This window comes from Carassius carassius, chromosome 13 (genome assembly GCF_963082965.1).
Source record: "Carassius carassius chromosome 13, fCarCar2.1, whole genome shotgun sequence".
Lineage (NCBI taxonomy): Eukaryota > Metazoa > Chordata > Actinopteri > Cypriniformes > Cyprinidae > Carassius > Carassius carassius.
Window position 1 is genome coordinate 15944326 of NC_081767.1, and position 21423 is coordinate 15965748.

The 21423-nt window shown below is 41.2% G+C and overlaps 1 protein-coding gene across 1 annotated transcript in view; it reads left to right on the forward strand.

Moving 5' to 3' along the window:
• The window catches only part of LOC132155622 (extracellular calcium-sensing receptor-like), a 44275-nt gene extending 37643 nt beyond the window's left edge, over window positions 1-6632 (forward strand). Inside the window, exons 5-6 of the mRNA XM_059564359.1 lie at window positions 5472-5595; window positions 5719-6632. Coding sequence (XP_059420342.1) covers window positions 5472-5595; window positions 5719-6632 — 1038 coding nt within the window. The remainder of the gene's footprint in view (window positions 1-5471; window positions 5596-5718) is intronic.
• Window positions 6633-21423: the final 14791 nt, after the last annotated feature.

The following is a 21423-nucleotide window of genomic DNA, read 5'->3' on the forward strand; positions in this document are numbered from 1 at the left end:
TTAAAAACTGCTCATGCAGCATGTTTGCAGCATCTTTGTTTGGATCTTGATTAAAATCCATTGGTTGCTTCTAATTGTGCGTTCACACCACCGCCGGAGAGAGCATCAAAATTGTATCTGGCTGCCCCACCAACAATGCTATAGAAAGATTTGTGGATGCTCTGACATAGATTTAATGTTTGGTATTTTTTAACTTTATTTAAAGGGGTAGAAAAGCAAACAAGCATGCTGATCTTGTGCAGACTGGCCACAAGAGAGATATAGGTTAACCTCATTAAATATTTAAAATCTAAAAGTAAGAAATTGATGGAAATAACTTAATTATAGATACATATTTGTTAACAAAATAACCAATTAAAATCCATTTGTGTGGTGTGGCTTTTGTGCTCATGATTAAGTGCTATTCTAATTTTGGTGAACATGATTTCACCAGGTTCAACATGTTCCTGGAACAACATTCCACCCAACCAATCAGACCAATCAGAATTGAGGGAAAAGTTTTCTAGAAATTTCAGTTTTAGGCTTACAATCAAGGTTAGATGCTTCTTCAACCTTGTTATTCACCTATAATTTCCCTCTGATTTTAGGAATAAATTATGTGTATTATGTGGTTTTAGGGGTAGGGGCTGGGTTAGGTCATTTATTTGGACAGTAATGTCGATCCATGATCAACAAAAGATGTTAATCCAGCAACAAGTCTTTCTTGGCAAAATCATGGCAACCTCTAATTTCAATATGCAGTTAGTAGGACACGTTTACTAGCCTTGATCTTAAATTAACATTAATTTGTGCACAGCCTACTGTACATTACAAATTTTCCTTGTTGAAGTGTAGTCTAAATGCAATGGGTCAAATCTGTGTTGTTTTGAAAAACTATATGGCATTCCTCCTGAAAAATGGCTCATTACAATAAAGTTGACCTGACTTTAACTCTCCTCTACGCCCGCACCATCCAAGACGTACCCGCGTCACTGCTCAAATGAATCACTTCCGGCCACTTTGATGCTCTCACCAGCGTTGGAGTGAACGCATGGTAACTGAATGGAAAGAGAACAGGCAAAGCCTTAGTTTGTATTATAGTTTGTTTATATAAAGAGATTTATTTTATTTTTGCTGTTTATTTATTTAAATTGGGGTTTGTTTTAAAATGTTATTTTTTTAAGAAATGTCCAAGCAATAATAAAAGGACATACTGTATTTTTATATATAATTTGTCCTAAATCTCTCTTTTTTTTAAACAAAAACAAAACATAAATAAATAAAAAATAGGGAGAACATAATATTGTGAAATCAGTATAGTGCATCGTATGACATTGGGAGTTAGTGAATTGTTACATCCCTACTGCACATGTGTCCTTTATATTTTGTTGAATTTGGTTTGGTTGGGTCTATAGTCATTTGGTTAAATTACTATATAACTTTTACTTTAACATCTGTGGTCATGAAGTTGTTTGAAAGTTTTAACTCACCTTAAGGACGTCACTTGTCCCTTGTTGTAGCCCCTTCCATTTGTGTACATGTGACTTCACTACGTACATCCTGCAACATCTCAACAGACCAGGGATTTTTGTGATGGTCTTGTTTATGGACTTCACCTGTACAAGCAGCACTGGCACCCCCCTGGAATGTGTGCTCTCCACGCTGCTCTTCTCCCTCTACACCAGTGACTACACCTCTACAGACCCCTCTGTTCAGCTCCTGAAAATTGCAGATAACTCATCTGCCTCATCCAGGACAGCGATAAGTCTGCGTAAGACTTAGTAAGAGTTGGTTGTCTGATGCAGTCACAATAACCAGAACAGCACAATGTGCTCATTTGGGTTCCTGGGCACTACAATCTCAAATAACTTAAATTGGAACACTCATACAGGTGCAGGTCATATAATTAGAATTTCATCAAAAAATTTATTCATTTCACTAATTCCATTAAAAAAGTGAAACTTGTATATTATATTTATTCATTACACACAGACTGATATATATGTTTATAACTGACAACTAAGGAAAATCCCAAATTTAGTATCTCAGAAAATTAGAATAGAACTTAAGACCAATACAAAGAAAGGATTTTTAGAAATCTTGGCCAACTAAAAAATATAAAAATGAAGTATTAGCATGTACAGCACTCAATACTTAGTCGGGGCTCCTTTTGCCTGTATTACTGCAGCAATGCGGAATGGTAAGGAGTCGATCAGTCTGTGGCACTGCTCAGGTGTTGAGAGAGCCCAGGTTGCTCTGATATTGGCCTTCAGCTCTTCTGCATTGTTGGGTCTGGCATATCGCATCTTCCTCTTCCCAATAATCCATATATTTTCTATGGGGTTAAGGTCAGGCGAGTATGCTGGCCAATTAAGAACAGGGATACCATGGTCCTTAAACCAGGTATTGGAAGCTTTGGCACTGTGCGCAGGCACCAATCCTGTTGGAAAATGAAATCTGCATCTCCATAAAGTTGGTCAGCAGCAGGAAGCATGAAGTGCTCTAAAACTTCCTGGTATACGGCTGTGTTGACCTTGGACCTCAGAAAACACAGTGGACCAACACAAGCAAATGACATGGCACCGCAAACCATCACTGACTGTAGAAACTTTACAATGGACCTCAAGCATTCTGTCACAGTGTCTGGGTTGTGTTCCCTGGGTTTCCACTAGGTGTCCTCAGTTCCCACGGTGTTTATCATATTATCACTTCCTGTCTCCTTATTTGGTCACCTTCCTCCTTGTTTAGTTAATTGATTGTTCCCCACCTGTCTCCTGTTTCCCCATTATCCTTTTGTGTATTTATACCCGGTCTGTCTGAGTCTGTGTTACAGAGTCCTTGTTTAATGTTTGAAACTCATGTCCGTCAGCTCTTGTCCTTGCCTTGTGTTCGTGTCTTGTTTATGTTTGGATTTGGATATTCTGGTTTTGACCCTGCCTGGACTGTTTACCCCTTTTGGATTATCCCTAAATAAACACCTTACCTGCAATTGGTTCCCTCTCCTGTGTGTTCTGTAACACCGATCGTGACACATTCTTTGTGAATCTCACAAACCCACATTTTTGAATGGGTTTTGTTTCACAATCCTTATTATCCTGTTATCAATCGTGTTATCCCTATTGCTTGTACACTTTTTTCTACCACATCTTTTCCTTCCCTTCACCTCTCTATTAATGTGCTTGGACACAGAGCTCTGTGAACAGCCAGCCTCTTTGGCAATGACCTTTTCTGTCTTGCCCTCCTTGTGCAAGGTGTCAATGGTCGTCTTTTGGACAACTGTCAAGTCAGCAGTCTTCCCCACAATTGTGTAGCCTACAGAACAAGAATGAGAGACAATGTAAAGGCTTTGCCGGGGTTTTTAGTTAATTAGCTGATTAGAGTGTGGCACCAGGTGTCTTCAATATTGAACCTTTTCACAATATTCCAATTTTCTGAGATAGTAAATTTGGGATTTTTCTTAGTTGTCAGTTATAAACATCAAAATTAAAATAAATAAACATTTGAAATATATCAGTCTGTGTGTAATGAATTAATATAAGATACAAGTTTCACTTTTTGAATGGAATTGGTGAAATAAATCAACTTTTTTATGATATTCTAATTATATGACCAGCACCTGTATAGTCTTAGTTGTGAAAAAGGCCCAGCAGTGGTTGTATTTCCTTCACTGGCTTGGAAAGCTCAACCTGCCACAGATGTTTAAAATCACCTGGTAAAATCAAAAGGGCTGGTAAAATCACTCTGAACCCCTAGGGTGTTATGTGTATGCCAGGTTAAAGAGTTGGGTATTTAATTTAGATTTAAATTAACAGAGTGTGCCTGCCTTCCAAATAATGCTAGGTAGATTGTTCCAGAGTTTAAGTGCTAAGTATTAGCTTATAGTGATGAAGGTGACCACACAGTCTCTGGGCCATGCAGTGTCCATGCTAGTGGTCCAGGAGCACCATCTCTGGCTGTGTCTGGGTAACATGAAGGAGCATGATAAGGTACAGTTCCTGAATGCTCCTGTGTCACAGATCAGCCTTTTCAATGATGCTGTCAAGAGCTTTGCCCAGCAGTTCTCGTGGGACAGAAGCAGACTGAGGCGATCAAACACATCATGCACTGGAGTAAACCTGCTGCTTCCACCCTGGCCGCAGCCCCTCAGCCTGCTCATCGCCGTGGGAGCCCCCTTGTGGCCGTCACTGCTCCCCTGCAGCTGCCTTCCAATAGACAGTGTCGTCGAGCCGGTCACATGCGAAATGCCCAGCACATCCAGGTGTCCGCCAACACAGTGGGAAAGAGCAGGTGTTGGGATGGGTGACCCAGAGATGGAGGAGACTGCTCATTGTGAGATGGTGATCGCACTACTCTCTACCCCGGAGGAAGGCCTGGAGGAGAATCTTTCGTTTCATTACATTTTTGTTCTACTGCAGACCCACCAGCCAGAGGTACCAAAAACTTCAATAAAAGAGCAGGGTCCTCTGTCAATGGGTCTCAAGAGGATGAGAGAGTTTAACCATGCATCACAGGATCATTTCCTCTTCTCTTGCCAGTGGGCAGCAGTGGGTTGGCCAAAAGTACTCCTCCTGACCATTCCTGGAACCAGGTAAGGGCTGTAGCACTCAAGCCCCACTCCATGTTGTCACACACACCAGGCTGTCATAAGTCTTAAGCCGGTCTCCTGCATTCCCTCCGGCACAGGGAGGAATCAGGTGAGTATTACAATTTAGACCCAGACTCCACACTCTGCCGTAACAGGCACCTGGCCGAGTCCTGCGACAGTACGTGGATAGAACTCAGAGCTTTTAAAAACTGAGAATAGATCTTCATCTATTACGGAGGACAGCAGAAAGGGAAGGCTGTCTCCAAGCAGAGGATGGCCCACTGGATAGTGGATGCCATCACCATGGCCTATGAAGCACAGGGTGTATGCTCTGTAAACTCAGGCTGCATGCTTAGTAAATTAAAGGTGTCGCATTGTCCTGGGCACTGACTCGTGGTGTCTTGCTAGCAGAAATTTGTAGAGCTGTGGGCTGGGCTACTCCTAACATGTTCGCTAGGTTCTATAGTCTATGTGTCAAACCGGTTTACACCTCTATTTTCACCTCAAACAGGTAGTGGTAGTCTATCCACCATCAAATATCACTTCTCTTCATTTTGAATAATTAATAAATATAACGGCATTCATGAAAAGGGCTAATGTAATGTGTTTTTTTTTTCCAGTTGGATTTCAAAAAGGTTTGAAGATAGGACACCAGTGGTGTAATCCTAAATTTAAAACAGTTTTTAGGATATATATATATATATATATTTTTTTTTTTTTCTTGGGTTAGAATACTTCTGTAATACCCTATCTGTAGTTAAGATAAAATAATGCACTAAGAAAATTTAGTTCTATAAAAGCTTTTGTCCTAAATGAAGACCTAATTGAAATCGCCATTGGTTAAATAAAATATTTTAAAGGATTCTAAATTTAAGATCTTTCTGTAATATGTTTTTTTTACATGCAGAAGCCAATCTCTGTGTGCAGTGAGAGTTGCCCTCCAGGCACTAGGAAGGCTTCACAAAAAGGAAGGCCTGTCTGCTGTTATGACTGTATCCCATGTGCAGAGGGAGAAATCAGCAATGAGACTGGTAATCTTCATTCCATCTTAAAGTTTTGAAAACTTGTTAGTTGCTATTTTGCTGTTAATTAAATAAATTATTTTCCTTACCTTCCTTACCTTCTCTAACTAGTAATTACATCTTCATTTACAGATTCAATTAACTGCAAGCAGTGTCCAGGGGAATACTGGTCTAATGCTGAAAAAAATAATTGCGTGTCAAAGAATTTAGAGTTTCTGTCACTCACAGAAGTTATGGGTATAGTCCTTGTCTTTTTCTCATTGTTTGGAATAGGAATAACTGTACTGGTGGCCATCCTATTTTACAGCAAGAAGGACACCCCCATCATAAAAGCAAACAACTCAGAGCTGAGCTTCTTACTGCTCTTCTCATTGACTCTGTGTTTCCTCTGTTCACTCACTTTTATTGGACGGCCTACTGAGTGGTCATGTATGTTGCGTCACACTGCATTTGGGATCACTTTTGTCCTCTGTATCTCCTGTGTTCTGGGGAAAACAATAGTAGTGTTAATGGCCTTCAAGGCTACACTTCCAGGAAGTAATGTCATGAAATGGTTTGGGCCTGCACAACAACGACTCAGTGTTCTTGCCTTTACACTCATACAGGTCCTTATATGTGTGCTTTGGTTAACAATATCTCCTCCATTTCCCTACAAAAATATGAAATATTATAAGGAAAAGATCATTCTTGAGTGTAATCTGGGTTCTACTATAGGTTTCTGGGCTGTGCTGGGTTATATTGGACTACTTGCTGTCCTGTGCTTCATTCTTTCTTTTCTGGCTCGTAAGCTGCCTGATAACTTTAATGAAGCCAAATTCATTACATTCAGCATGCTGATATTCTGTGCTGTATGGATAACATTTATTCCAGCTTATGTCAGTTCTCCTGGAAAATTTACTGTAGCTGTGGAGATTTTTGCCATTTTAGCTTCAAGCTTTGGTTTACTATTCTGCATATTTGCACCTAAATGTTATATCATCCTGCTTAAACCTGAACAAAATACAAAGCAAAACATTATGGGGAAAACAACATACAAGTCCTACTGAAAAAAAGCATTTTACATCACATATTTTTTCTTAATTATTTCTTCAAAGACAACTCGAAGTGGTGTTATTGATTCTTTACATTTGCAATTTCACAGGTTTTAGGCTACTGTGCTTCGTGAGTTTGATTTAGTGGGCTAATTGTACAACCTTATTGTACTTTCTATGTATATAATGAATATCATGCAGCTGTCTTTTTTTTAGACAGATGTCTATTTTTTATGTTTTTCTCTTGAGCAAACACATCAGACATAGTGAAACCTAAAAGAAAGTAAAGCCCCAATAATTCACATTACATTTTCCATGTCACACCATATCAAACCGCTTCATAACACACTGTAAAATAAATACAAATGATGTTACTGTGTGTGCCTCTTGGAACACATAAAAACCAAAGAATAATTTTGGGGATGAACATTCCCTTACTGCATCAACGTTTGTGAAACTTCTCTGCAGTAACTGATGAGTCACACTGTGACTATTATTATTATTATTGTTGTTGTTTTAGAGTATATTTTTTATTGTCTCTGGCCATCCTTATCATCCAATATATATATATTATTTTTTTGAGTGTGATTTAATTCTAATAAGCATGTGAATTGTATACTTAATTTATGTAAGTTATAACGTTGTTTTGTCTTGTCTTATTAAACACTCCTAACCTCACAGTTTAATCTGACCCCATTTTAATCTTTTAGCATTTCATTGTACTGCCTGCTGTACAGTGCATGTTTTTGAGGGTTAACTTTGTAACATACAACAACTCTAAATAAATAAATAGTTAAACATTTATTTATATGCATATCCTTGGAAACTGATATTTGTGTGATTTGAATTATGCAAACCATTTTAAGATGCAATCTACATAGCAGGTATGATCAGTGTCTTTGGCAGACAGACAATAAGACGTCATGATGTGATCCTATTGTGTTTTCCAGCTAGTAGTTATCTGCAGGCATCTTTTAGAAGGATATATATATATATATATATATACAGTACAGACGAAAAGTTTGGACACACCTTCTCATTCAAAGAGTGTTCTTTATTTTCATGACTATGAAAATTGTAGATTCACACTGAAGGCATCAAAACTATGAATTAACATGTGGAATTATATATGGAATTATATACATAACAAAAAAGTGTGAAACAACTGAAAATATGTCATATTCTAGGTTCTTCAAAGTAGCCACCTTTTGCTTTGATTACTGCTTTGCACACTCTTGGCATTCTCTTGATGAGCTTCAAGAGGTAGTGACCTGAAATGGTCTTCCAACAGTCTTGAAGGAGTTCCCCTAGAGATGCTTAGCACTTGTTGGCCCTTTTGCCTTCTCTCTGCGGTCCAGCTCACCCCTAAACCATCTCGATTGGGTTCAGGTCATCTGGCGCAGCACCCCATCACTCCCCTTCTTGGTCAAATAGCCCTTGATGCCTTCAGTGTGACTCTACAATTTTCATAGTCATGAAAATAAAGTAACTCTTTGAATGAGAAGGTGTGTCCAAAGTTTTGGTCTGTACTGTATATATAGATATGTTGGACAACACAATCGAGGATGGTATGTAAAGTTGTGTACAATATATTAAGTTTGTTGCACAAGTAAATAAATGTTTCTTCCGACATGCTAAAGTTCTCCAACCACTGTGTGTTTGTAAACCCAGGAACAATCACACCCCACCACTCAGAAGCTCTGTTAAATGTCCAAACAGATGGTCTGTGACGGCGACTTTGCAAAATATGATACATCTGAAATACACAGAGTACACATTTTAATTATATGCTTTGTGACAATATAGCGATTGAGACCCTAAACAAGATTAGCTTACCATCGTGCGCCGTCGGGCATACCGAGTGATATCGTCATCTTCGCTTCGTTGTAAGAGTTCCCAGACTCTTTTGTTTTTTTTTGCAGTAATTTGTTTTGCTGCCATCAGCCTCATTTTAAACACATTTCTCCATCTTGAAGTTAAAAACATCCACATGCTGAGAATCAAGAACACCATCCCCTCGATAGGCTCCATTGTTCCTGTGTTGTGCATTTGAAATATGGCGCGTTTAGGATGATGTCATGACAGTAGAGGCGGCAACTATTAAAGGGTTAGTTCACCCAGATAGCAAATTTATGTAATTAATAACTTACCCTCATGTTGTTTCAAACCCGTAAGACCTCCGTTTATCTTTGGAACACAGTTTAAGATATTTTAGATTTAGTCCGAGAGCTCTCAGTCCCTCCATTGAAGCTGTGTGTACGGTATACTGTCCATGTCCAGAAAGGTAAGAAAAACATCATCAAAGTAGTCCATGTGACATCAGAGGGTCCGTTAGAATTTTTTGAAGCATCGAAAATACATTTTGGTCCAAAAATAGCAAAAACAACGACTTTATTCAGCATTGTCTACTCTTCCGTGTCTGTTGTGAGAGAGAATTCAAATCAAAGCAGTCTGGATATCCGGTTCGCGAACGAATCATTCAGTTCACCAAATCGAACTGAATCGTTTTAAACGGTCCGCATCTCTAATTCGCATTAATCCACAAATGACTTAAGCTGTTAACTTTTTTAATGTGGCTGACACTCCCTCTGAGTTCAAACAAACCAATATCCCGGAGTAATGCATGCACTCAAACAATTCACTGACTGAACTGCTGTGAAGAGAGAACTGAAGATGAACACCAAGCCGAGCCAGATAATGTATGTATATATATATGTACAGGTCCTTCTAAAAAAATTAGCATATTGTGATAAAAGTTCATTATTTTCCATAATGTAATGATAAAAATTAAACTTTCATATATTTTAGATTCATTGCACACCAACTGAAATATTTCAGGTCTTTTATTGTTTTAATACTGATGATTTTGGCATACAGCTCATGAAAACCCAAAATTCCTATCTCAAAAAATTAGCATATCATGAAAAGGTTCTCTAAACGAGCTATTAACCTAATCATCTGAATCAACTAATTAACTCTAAACACCTGCAACAGATTCCTGAGGCTTTAAAAAACTCCCAGCCTGGTTCATTACTCAAAACCGCAATCATGGGTAAGACTGCCGACCTGACTGCTGTCCAGAAGGCCATCATTGACACCCTCAAGCGAGAGGGTAAGACACAGAAAGAAATTTCTGAACAAATAGGCTGTTCCCAGAGTGCTGTATCAAGGCACCTCAGTGGGAAGTCTGTGGGAAGGAAAAAGTGTGGCAAAAAACACTGCACAACGAGAAGAGGTGACCGGACCCTGAGGAAGATTGTGGAGAAGGACCGATTCCAGACCTTGGGGGACCTGCAGAAGCAGTGGACTGAGTCTGGAGTAGAAACATCCAGAGCCACCGTGCACAGGCGTGTGCAGGAAATGGACTACAGAGAAGCAGCACTGGACTGTTGCTCAGTGGTCCAAAGTACTTTTTTCGGATGAAAGCTAATTTTGCATGTCATTCGGAAATCCAAGTCCCAGAGTTTGGAGGAAGACTGGGGAGAAGGAAATGCCAAAATGCCTGAAGTCCAGTGTCAAGTACCCACAGTCAGTGATGGTCTGGGGTGCCATGTCAGCTGCTGGTGTTGGTCCACTGTGTTTTATCAAGGGCAGGGTCAATGCAGCTAGCTATCAGGAGATTTTGGAGCACTTCATGCTTCCATTTGCTGAAAAGCTTTATGGAGATGAAGATTTCGTTTTTCAGCACGACCTGGCACCTGCTCACAGTGCCAAAACCACTGGTAAATGGTTTACTGACCATGTTATTACTGTGCTCAATTGGCTTGCCAACTCTCCTGACCTGAACCCCATAGAGAATCTGTGGGATATTGTGAAGAGAAAGTTGAGAGACGCAAGACCCAACACTCTGGATGAGCTTAAGGCCGCTATCGAAGCATCCTGGGCCTCCATAACACCTCAGCAGTGCCACAGGCTGATTGCCTCCATGCCACGCCGCATTGAAGCAGTCATTTCTGCAAAAGGATTCCCGACCAAGTATTGAGTGCATAACTGAACATAATTATTTGAAGGTTGACTTTTTTGTATTAAAAACACTTTTCTTTTATTGGTCGGATGAAATATGCTTTTTTTGAGATAGGAATTTTGGGTTTTCATTAGCTGTATGCCAAAATCATCAGTAGTGAAACAATTAAAGACCTGAAATATTTCAGTTGGAGTGCAATGAATCTAAAATATATGAAAGTTTAATTTTTCATGTTTACATTATGGAAAATAATGAACTTTTATCACAATATGCTAATTTTTTGAGAAGGACCTGTATATATATATATATATATATATATATATATAACCTTCTAACAGTAGCATAGAGAACAACAGAGCAACACTGAACCGGGATTCACACTTCGTCAAATTGTCACGCACCTACAGCACTTCTGAGAACAGAGGAAAAACTGAATAATATAATAAATAAAAAGAATAAAATAACGTGTTCGGTGTTGCCCAGCCCGCAGCTCTACAGATGTTTCCCAGAGAGGCACTGTGCACCAGTGCCCAGGAGGAGGCAACACTCCATGTGGAGTGAGCTCTCACCCCCAGGGGGCACGGGCCATCTTGGGATTGCTATGCCAAGGCGATAGCATCCACTATCGAGTGGGTCAACCTCTGCTTCTGCTGACCTCCATAGCAGACTAAGAGCTGCTCAGAGCTTATAAAGCTCCGGGTGTGGTCAACATATATATGCAGTGCTCTTACGGAATACAGCACGAGGAAAGGCAGGGTAGGAACCTTGGGCACGTATCCAAGCCGGGGTCTCAGGACAATGTGAGAGTAGGCTGGTCCGAGCACAAGATACTCTTCACTTACCGAAAATGCTTGGAGGTGCCAGACCTTCTTGCTTGGAAGTGAGCAAGGTCAGGAGCGCTGTCTTAGCAGACCAGAACTTAAGCTCGACTGAAACCAGAGGCTCAAAGGGACCCCTCTGAAGTCCAGCCAGGACAATATAGAGGTACCAGGAGGGCACCAGGGGTGGCGCAGGAGGATTTAACCTTCTGGCATCGCTCAGGAACCTGACGATGACATTGTGCTTTCCCTGGGACCAGCCATCCACTGCATCATGATGTGCTGCAATGGCAGCAACATACACTTTCAAGGTGGAGGGTGACAGCCTACGCTCTAATCTTTCTTTCAGGAAAGAAAGCACTACTGCAATCGTGCATCTTCAGGGGTCTTCTCGGCGAGAAGAACACCAATTTGTGAACAGACTCCATTTGAGAGCATAAGCTTGCCTCATAGATGGAGTTCTAACCTGAGTGATCGTGTTAATCACCGCGGGTGACAGATCAGCTAGGTCTGTGGTGGGTGCCAACTGGTGCCGAGCTTCTGAGAGAGGAGGTCCTGTCTCAGGGGGATGCATCTGTGAGGGACTGTGCAAGGAGCATGAGTTCCAGAAACAAGGACCTGGTGGGCCAGAAAGGCACAAACAATAAGATGTGCTTCTCGTCCTCCCTGACCTTGCACAGTGTCTGTGTGAGTAGGATCACTGGGAGAAAAGCATACTTGTGAAGCAGCTGGCAGTGGGAGGACTTGTGGGAAGCAAACAGGTCTAGGAGATGGTGGGCAAGCTGTGACATGCGACATGATCGTATATCCCCCTGTTGGTTGGTGTACAAAACAACAGTGTTGTCCGTGTGGACCAACACATGTTTATCTTGCAGCAGTGGGCAGAACTGCCGCAAGGCAATTGATGTGCCAAAGCAGTCTGTCTACCCGTTGCATGTAGTGCCATAACCCATACTGGAGGTATCTGTCCTGACAACGACATGCTGGGACACTTCTCCTAAGGGCACCCCGGCTTGTAGGAAGGCAAGGTCCAACCAAGGGCTGAAAAGGCGGTGACACATTGGCGTGATGGTCACTCAATGTGTACAGTGGCGCCATGCCCACCTCGGGACTTGGGAGAGTAGCCAGTGCTTGAGTGGTGTCATATGCAGCAATCCGAGGCTGTGGATGCCATATGCCCCAGGAGCTTCTGAAAGTGTTTCAGTGGTACCACAATCCTGCCTCTGAAGGAAGGCTTGTTGGTGAGTCGCGCCGTCATATTCACAGAGTCTAACTCCACACTGAGAAAAGAGATTCTCTGCACAAAGTAGATCTTGCTCTTTTCCCAGTTGACCTGAAGCCCCAACTGGCTGAGGTGCCGTAGTACCAGGTCCCTGTGATCGCACAACTGTTCTCGTAACTGATCCATAATGAGCCAGTCATCAATATAGTTGAGGATCCTGATGCCCACTTCCCATAACAGGGCGAGAGCACCCTCCGCTACCTTCGTAAAGATGTGGGGGGACAGCCCAAAGTGGAGGACCCTTTACTGCCATGCCCGACCCTTGAACGCAAACCATAGGAACGGCCTGTGTTGAAGGAGTATTGAGACATGAAAGTAAGCATCATTCAGGTCAACCACTGCAAACCAATCCTGGGGCTTGATGCATCTGATGATGCGCTTCTGCGTCAACATCTTGAACGGAAGCTTGTGAAGGGCCCAATTCAAGACTCACAGACCCAGGATTGGCTGTAGGCCACAACCCTTTTTGAATACGATGACATAAGGTCTGTAGAACCCCTGCTTCATCTCAGGACTCCCGTGTCCCCAGAAGGGTTGGCCAGAGCTGAGTAGAGGGACAATGTGTCTCCCACAGGGGGCGCTGCACTCCTGCGAGAGGCTCGATGCGCTGGCCCTCCCACGGTGACAAGCAGGCTTTTATTTATTCCCGTATGCATGGGCAGTGGCTCAGGTTGACAAAATCCACTAGCCAAATTTAATTAACGTTTTCTCTTAAAGTCAGATATGATTGGGGCTCCAAAGCGAACTCCCATAATGTCGTCACAACATAACTCGTAGTGACCGACATATAAGGAACTGATGAGCATCAAATACTCCAGCAAAAACTCACTTGTTCATGCGGGCAAACAAATATGTACACTATAGCATACTTTCACCACACAGCAAACTTACTTGAAATACTAAAAATAATAGTATTAAACTATTTTTGGTAGGACTTCCTATGAAGACCGTATTTATAAAACAGTATAAGGGTATTCTTAAGGTATTATAATGAATGCATAATACATTATAAAAAAAAAAAAAAAAAAAAAAAAAAAACAATGTTATATCAACTCATGGATAATCATAACTACAATTTTAATGCATCATAATACTTACATAATACTTACGTATTTGTGGTTATAAATTTAAGAATATGATTATTTATAACACAGAATGAACACCATGTTAAATCTACTTTATGTACAGTATAATAAACTGTATCATATCTTGACATTGTTTATTTAAGATCTGCACATTATATTACTACATCTTGTGAGTGGTTAAATGTTGAGTGTTATTTGAGTGTTTCCTGTGAGGCTTATGTTACCGTATTTTCCGCACTATAAGGCGCACCTTCAATGAATGGCCTATTTTAGAACTGTTTTCATATATAGGGCACACCGGATTAAAAGGCGCATAGAATAGAAGATACTGCAGTCAAACTTTTCACTGGGTTTGCTTTATGCATCCACTAGATGGAGCTGTGCTAAAAGGAATGTCAACATTTTGACATTTTCTTTTTAAATTTAAGGCTTTTAAGTGCGCCTTATAGTGCTGAAAATATGGTAGTTAATTTATGTGAGCTTAATACTCCAAAGTTGCAATGTTTTATATCTGGGGTCGGCAACCTAAAATATGCCAATAGAGGCATGCAGAAGGCACGCAGAAGGATAATCGCTGGAATGTGAGCAATAGGGAAAACTGCATTCTGACGTACATTTTGAGGTAATAACTTATCATAGTGACACAACGTGTTAGGAGCTATAAATACTATTAAAGTGTGAGAATTAACTTGCGCTAGTCTACGGATGCACGCACGAATGCTGCACATACTAGATGCTTCAGATCAAAGCCTCAGCAGTCTAACAGTGCTCTTCAATGTCAAAATGACTGAGATGGCCAATCAAATCAAAGTAGGCGGGGTTTACTGTTCACAGAAGCAGAGCACGAAGCATCAGTTTAAAGTTAAAGAGAGCGAAGTAAGATTAAGCTGCAAATCATTTAATATTAGTAAATTTTTAATAATAGGGTTTAAGATAGAAATGTTAAATGACCAACAGCTATATCTAGTGATGAAAAATGTTCTCAAATATGGCCATTTTGAGAGAGAGGAAGAGAGATGTGTAAACTGTCTGCATCTGTCTCTCTCTACAAACAATGAATTGATTTTGCCCCCTTGTTGTTGAAAAATATAATGTAGCGATTCAGTATCGATAAATAAAAGTCGCATGGCAGCACAGACAAATGTATGAGCTTCTGAATGTTACTTTTTGCACAGCGTGATCTCAGATCTCTGTGTGCAAGTGGTGTGTGTGTGTGTGTATGTATGTACACTATGTGCGCACACGCATTAATTCAAGCAGCGCATTAACGGTAATTAAACTGAACTGTTTTAATTCATTGGCCTTGACACATACACACATTTGGCACACTGTGTATCTGTTATTCACTTTTTTTTAAAGTTTACTGTATAAAACTACTTATTAAAAAATATTCAGAAACTATTTGCATCAAATTGTTTTTTTATCGTATCAATTAAAAATGTGTATGTACCTTTTAAATACAGAATACATTAAAACGGGGGGGGGTTGGCACAGTGATTAACCAGAAAAATTAAAAATGGCACGTCATGCCGAAAAGGTTGCAGACCCCTGGTTAATATGGTTACATTTTATTTTGATGGTACCCTTAATCCATCGACTATAAGCAACTTCACAGCTACATGCCAACTCTCATTAGATAATTAGTATGCTCAAGAATGGTAGACTCTAGTATGGTAGAATAAGTTGACGTACTTGCATAGACACTTATAGTCAGTTTATCTGTTGGTTGACCATCAAAATAAAGTGTTAGCATAAATTTACAGTAGCAAACATACTAACACTTCATTGACTGCAAGTTGACATGTAGTTGCAGAGTAACTTAACAGCTGTCTAAAGGCAAAACCAGTTTACACTATACAAAATATTGTTTATCCTTATATTGCATATTGAACTGTTTTTGCACAACTAAAATAACTGGTAGCAGCTCACAGTGGAAGCCTCGCACATCCAGGTTTAAATAGCCATGCCAGCTCTTATTAAAAATAAGGTGGAAAGATATAATTTTCTACGGATCTAGTTTAAAGGTACAATTTGTACAAAATGTGCAGTAAAATATCCAAAAACCACTTGGCTAGTGTTACATATTTTGTCCAGCTGATTACTGACAATATCTCTAATGTTTTCAACTACTTGTAAATTATGAGAAAATTCCCATTCTAAACAGTGACACGGGTTAGTGCAGTCGCCTGTCAATGACGTTAGTTGTTACCGCCTTTACTGACGTAGAAACCACATGACAACAGTGTCGTGGACAAATGCGGAAGTAGTGTCTAGCGTCCAAACCACTTGCTTGCTTCAAGCAGTTCTTTATTTACTTCTTCTTGCAAGTTTTATGGTGGATTGTTTTACTTATTTATGGAACATAATTACTGTTTACCATCTGCCGCTGGTTCTGTCAACAAGGACAGCTCCCGTAAAATTGTGTTTTAAAAGTGAAGTGAAAAGTGAAGTGACATTCAGCCAAGTATGGTGACCCATACTCAGAATTTGTGCTCTGCATTTAACCCATCCGAAATGCACACACACAGAGCAGTGAACACGCACACACACACTGTGAGCACACACCCAGAGCAGTGGGCAGCCATTTATGCTGCGGCGCCCGGGGAGCAGTTGGGGGTTCGATGCCTTGCTCAAGGGCACCTAAGTCGTGGTATTGAAGGTGGAGAGAGAACTGTACATGCACTCCCCCCACCCACAATTCCTGCCGGCCCGGGACTCGAACTCACAACCTTTCGATTGGGAGTCCGACTCTCTAACCATTAGGCCACGACTTTACTCGACAGATGAGTTGTTTTGATTTGTATCTTTACAGAAAACTTATGCTATTATAACGACCAACAAGATTAGTATTATGGGGCATACAGGCCAAACGGGGGGCAACGCGTCGGATCCATAGTCTGATTGCATTGACTTTGTATGTAATCTACTCGCGCAAATCGTTGAACTCACGTTTGAAAATTATGACATCAAGCACAACATTTATAAAACTTTACCTCATCCGTTAAATCCATGATTTTTATTTCCATCTGATTGATGCCCGTCAGAGGTTGGGTAAAAGACAACAAATCCCATCATCCCACGCTCCTTCTTAGCGTCATCAAACCAAGCGATTGTTATTGTTTTGGTAGTGCGCCCTCTCGTGGCAGGTCCTACAACCTGTACCTTTAAGGACCTGTTTAATGTTTGAATCATGTCTCCTCTAATGGAGTAGAACTGGCAAAGTGGCACAGTCCAACAAAACAGGGGACCTATAATTGTCTTCCTAGGATCACATTATTGCAGTAAAATATTACTGCTGTTCACTAAATAAAATGCAATAAAATGTTCCAACTTTTCTAATATATGTCCACTAATATGCACTAATGTATTATTTATTATTGATTTATTAATACTACTTATTTCAAAAGCAAAAAAATAGAACTCTTTTCTAACACACACTACACAGAAACTTTGACGATATAGTGATTTTGTGCTTTCTAGGCTTCTCCTGTTATGATAAAATATGTTTTTATTAACAAGAGTCGGGAGGAGCACGTCAGATACTTAGCCTAATCGACACAGGTGGACCATAATCAAGTAATCAATCCCATAGTATAAATATCGCTGACTTACCTCTATCGATTGACGGTTTATCAGCATGCTGGTTCGCTTTGTCTGTCACCTTATCACAGACCCAATTTTCCTACCAACGAAGAGAGCTATACCGGGGATTTATCAGATCTGCTGCTTTTGCCGGACCCGCGATCATTCCTACCCAGCCAAACACGGCCGTTGAGCACCATTAAGCGTCATCCTGACAGCTGCTCTCCTCGCCAAGCCACACGTCGTGGTCAATAGACCGTGCAAGCTCCGAGCTCGACACAATGATCCTGCCGCCCAAGACGAGCTCTCCTTGAGCGCTGGATTGCAGCAGCAGCAGCAGGCATTCAACCAGCCTGGGCCGCACCCCAGTTCTCACCGCAGCAAGCCTCTCTCACTTCCCGCCGCGGCTCAGCCTTTCACCGCGGCCTTTCCGGCCGAGGCGCAGTTTTAGGCCGCTTACTCTAGCGGCGCAGACCGTGTGACGTAAACCAATACATTTTCAGGCGAAGACGCTAAAAGCAGGTTTGCGGCTAAAGTTTGTTAAAAGACGTCATGACGCAGTTCCGTCTTCTTCTTCTACTAGTGTTTTATGGCGGTTTTGGCAAACCACCGTAAAGGTGAATTACCTCCACCTGCTGATCTGGAGTGTGGAGTGCGCATAGATTTGGAAGACAGACTCAAACGTAGTTCCGTCGGATGACAATGCCACTTTAACCATGAAGCCAAGGCATTATTTCCAGACTCTTCATCCACACTGAAATGTCCAAGATATTATATTCGCCTTACTGCGCACGTTTAAACCTCACTGAAATGATACAGACATAAGTTTCATGTTAGGTAAAAAAAACAAAATAAATAAATCGATAGCCCGAATGCACTGTAAGTCGCTTTGGATAAAAGCGTCTGCTAAATGCATAAAGGTAATTTAAAATTTTAATTTCCATGCAAGTATTCTGGCAGGACCAATTTATTTAGGGACCTATTCATCATTCACTGGCGTGATCACTCAAAATTAATCTAAAACGCAACTGCCCTCGTGTTTTGACACAGGACAGCAAGTGTGAGTAAAATTTCTGTTGCCTTTTTAGGGCCGTAATACGAAAAACAGGCAAGTAAATATCTTTAGAAACCACTTGGAAGCAAATAGCACATAACTGCTATTAACCCATTTGCTTGCAAACATTGCCAGTTTATTATCGTTTCACTTTCACAGCACGTTAAACATAACTCTCTTACTTGATCTGGACAAACCGTGCATCAATTGAAAGTCTAAAGGCTCTAGCTTCGATATTTGACCAATGTTTCGATAAAACATTGTTTCAGTGACAGTTATTTAGTAAATTTATGTCTGGAAAACGATTCCGATTCCTGAACGGTAAACGTCGAAGTGTCAGATCGTGTACATATGTTGATCATGTATCTAGTCAGAAAGAATCATGAGCAGAAATTTTTTTGTAATTTGTAATGTAATGTAATTTTTGTCTCCATGCCAAAAATGGGGGGTGACTGGGAAGGGGTTAACGTTACTGCTATAATCATGTCTGTCGGTACAACGTCTTACAGGACTAAACATGCTTCATCGTTTCCAAAAGCCTGTTTCCACAGTCCATACTACAACGTGAAAACAGCGTTCCAAATGTATCCGCTCTAGAGACCGTCTAAAAAGTCCAAATGAGAGGAAAGATGCTTTTCCAACAGGAACATAATAATGTGGACAAGGCTTGAGGAATTGTCAAATCAGGCAACCAATTGCTAAGCTGGCAACACAGTAGGCTACCCATTCATTTTTAGCTTGCCCCATCAAATGTTACTAACCCTTTTACTCTTCCCGCAACCAACATCTACAGCAGCCAAAGCAAGCTCCGCAGGCGGCCCAAGCAGCTATCTCTTCTCATGCTCCCCTTTATTTCTCTTGTTTTCCGCTTCTCCCCACTGCTGCTGCAGTGTCTGCTCCCGCAGGAGCCTTTTCCCTATCTCCTCACTGCCGCAGCAGTGTCTGCTCCCGCAGGAGCCTTTCCCGTATCTCCCCACTGCCGCAGCAGTGTCTGCTCCCACAGGAGCCTTTTCCGTATCTCCCCACTGCCGCAGTAGTGTCTGCTCCAGCAGGAGCCTTTTCCATATCTCCCCACTGCCGCAGCAGTGTCTGCTCCCGCAGGAGCCTTTCCCGTATCTCCCCACTGCCGCAGCAGTGTCTGCTCCCGCAAAAAAAATAAAATAAAATAAATAAATAAATCGACATCACCTCCGCTTGAAAGGTATGCTATGCATCCTAGGTTGCAGTGATAGTATCATGTATCGACGATAGCCAAGACAATATTAGGCTCATTCTCTAATCAACGTTTTTTATTATCATTATTAGGCAGCCTTCCATAATTCGGCTACTAAACTGCTCTGTTATCCCATCTCAGCACTGCATTTCACGCTCGCCCGTGCTCTCAAAGCATGATTTGAGCCCGTAGGCGGCGAAGAAGTCTCCATTCACAAATAGACATACATCGTTGCAGATATAAGGTATTCCATTGTACTTTAACAGGTAATCCGATACGTGCCATATTTTAAACGAGCTCTCACTAGCGGAGTTTAATGCCACAGTTATGTTAGAATGCATCTCATTCTTGTTTCCGGGGCGGCGCGTCGGTCCCGTCAGGAGCGCTTATGACCAAGGCATCAGTTCAACCGAACTCACTCCAAATATATGAACTTACCTGTTTTTGAATACCTTGTTTTTAAGGCATTCGTTTACGTCCATATTAGGATTAAATCGTTGGACTTTAAATGAAATCTACAATTGTTGACTGATTTTGCAGAACATTTAGACTGATAACTGCCGTGCACAGATGCGGAAAATTTGTCACAGGACAAGCGAGATGACAGTAGTGCCAACTACATGAACTAGCTGTTTTAAATATAGTATTTTATATTTAATGCCAGTGTATCAGTACGTCCGAAAGTATATTTTTTGATTATTGGTGATTCCATAGGCTCTTTTTCATGCACCTGCATGGTTAATAAAATGGCAAATAGTAAGCTCTGACAAGAATAAAGAATCTTTCTCCTACTCCACCCATGCACAATTATATCGTCGATATGTACCATCGATCTCACGTGCTGACAATATGACAATTTGACAATGACCACATCGCTGATTCATGGCACCTATTCAGGGTACATTGGCACAGGAAATGCAATTTATTTTTTGCACGCTTAATTTCGAATACAATGACTGCACCAAGATTTTTCTGACTCGTTATCATAAGCAGCTCATTGGATTTGCTAAACAATTATTCAAATAAGCCTCACAATGTCTACCCTCGTAGACAACCAAATCGTCCTTAGTCTTGAACTCCCTGTCAGGCGCTGCAAGAGTGCTCCCAGTTGAGCCAACCTTTGCCTTCTCTGTTCAACTATCAGCAAAGCTTACTAGTATGACATTGCGCGTATTAAATTCCTTCAGATGCTGCAAGAGCTTACCCGCTTAAGCAATCTTGGACTTTCCATCTGACCACCAGCGAAGCTTACCCGATTGAAAACAAAACAAAAAAAACAAACAAAAAAAAAATTATTCTTTCAGTCAGCGACACGTACCTATCGAACACCAACGAGGACATCGCAGCTAAAACAAATTTTCTCTCCGCTGGCAAGATGTACCCATCTAATACCGAAAATGAAGCTTTCACCGAACACCAACGGGTGCTTCGCAGATAAAACAATCTCAATTTTTCCTCTGATGGCCAGAGAGACTACCCATCCGGTGTCTCAAATGTAAAAGTAAAAAAAAAAAAAAAACACCTGATGCCGGCCATAGCCTCCCTGCCAGATAACCTTAACTTTTCTATCCTATGGTTGGCAAGGCTTCTCTCTTCGATGCCAGGACCTCGAGCTCCCATCGGATGCTGACGAGAGCCTCCCGGCCAGACAACCTCGCCTTTTCCATTCTGCGGCCAGCAAGGCTTACCCGTTCGTTGCTAGGAGCTCACACTCCCTTCGGACGTAGGTGAAAGCCCCCGGCTACCTTCCTTGCCGTTCTGTCTTACGTACGGAGAGGTTTACCCATCCAATGCATGGAGTCGGGGCT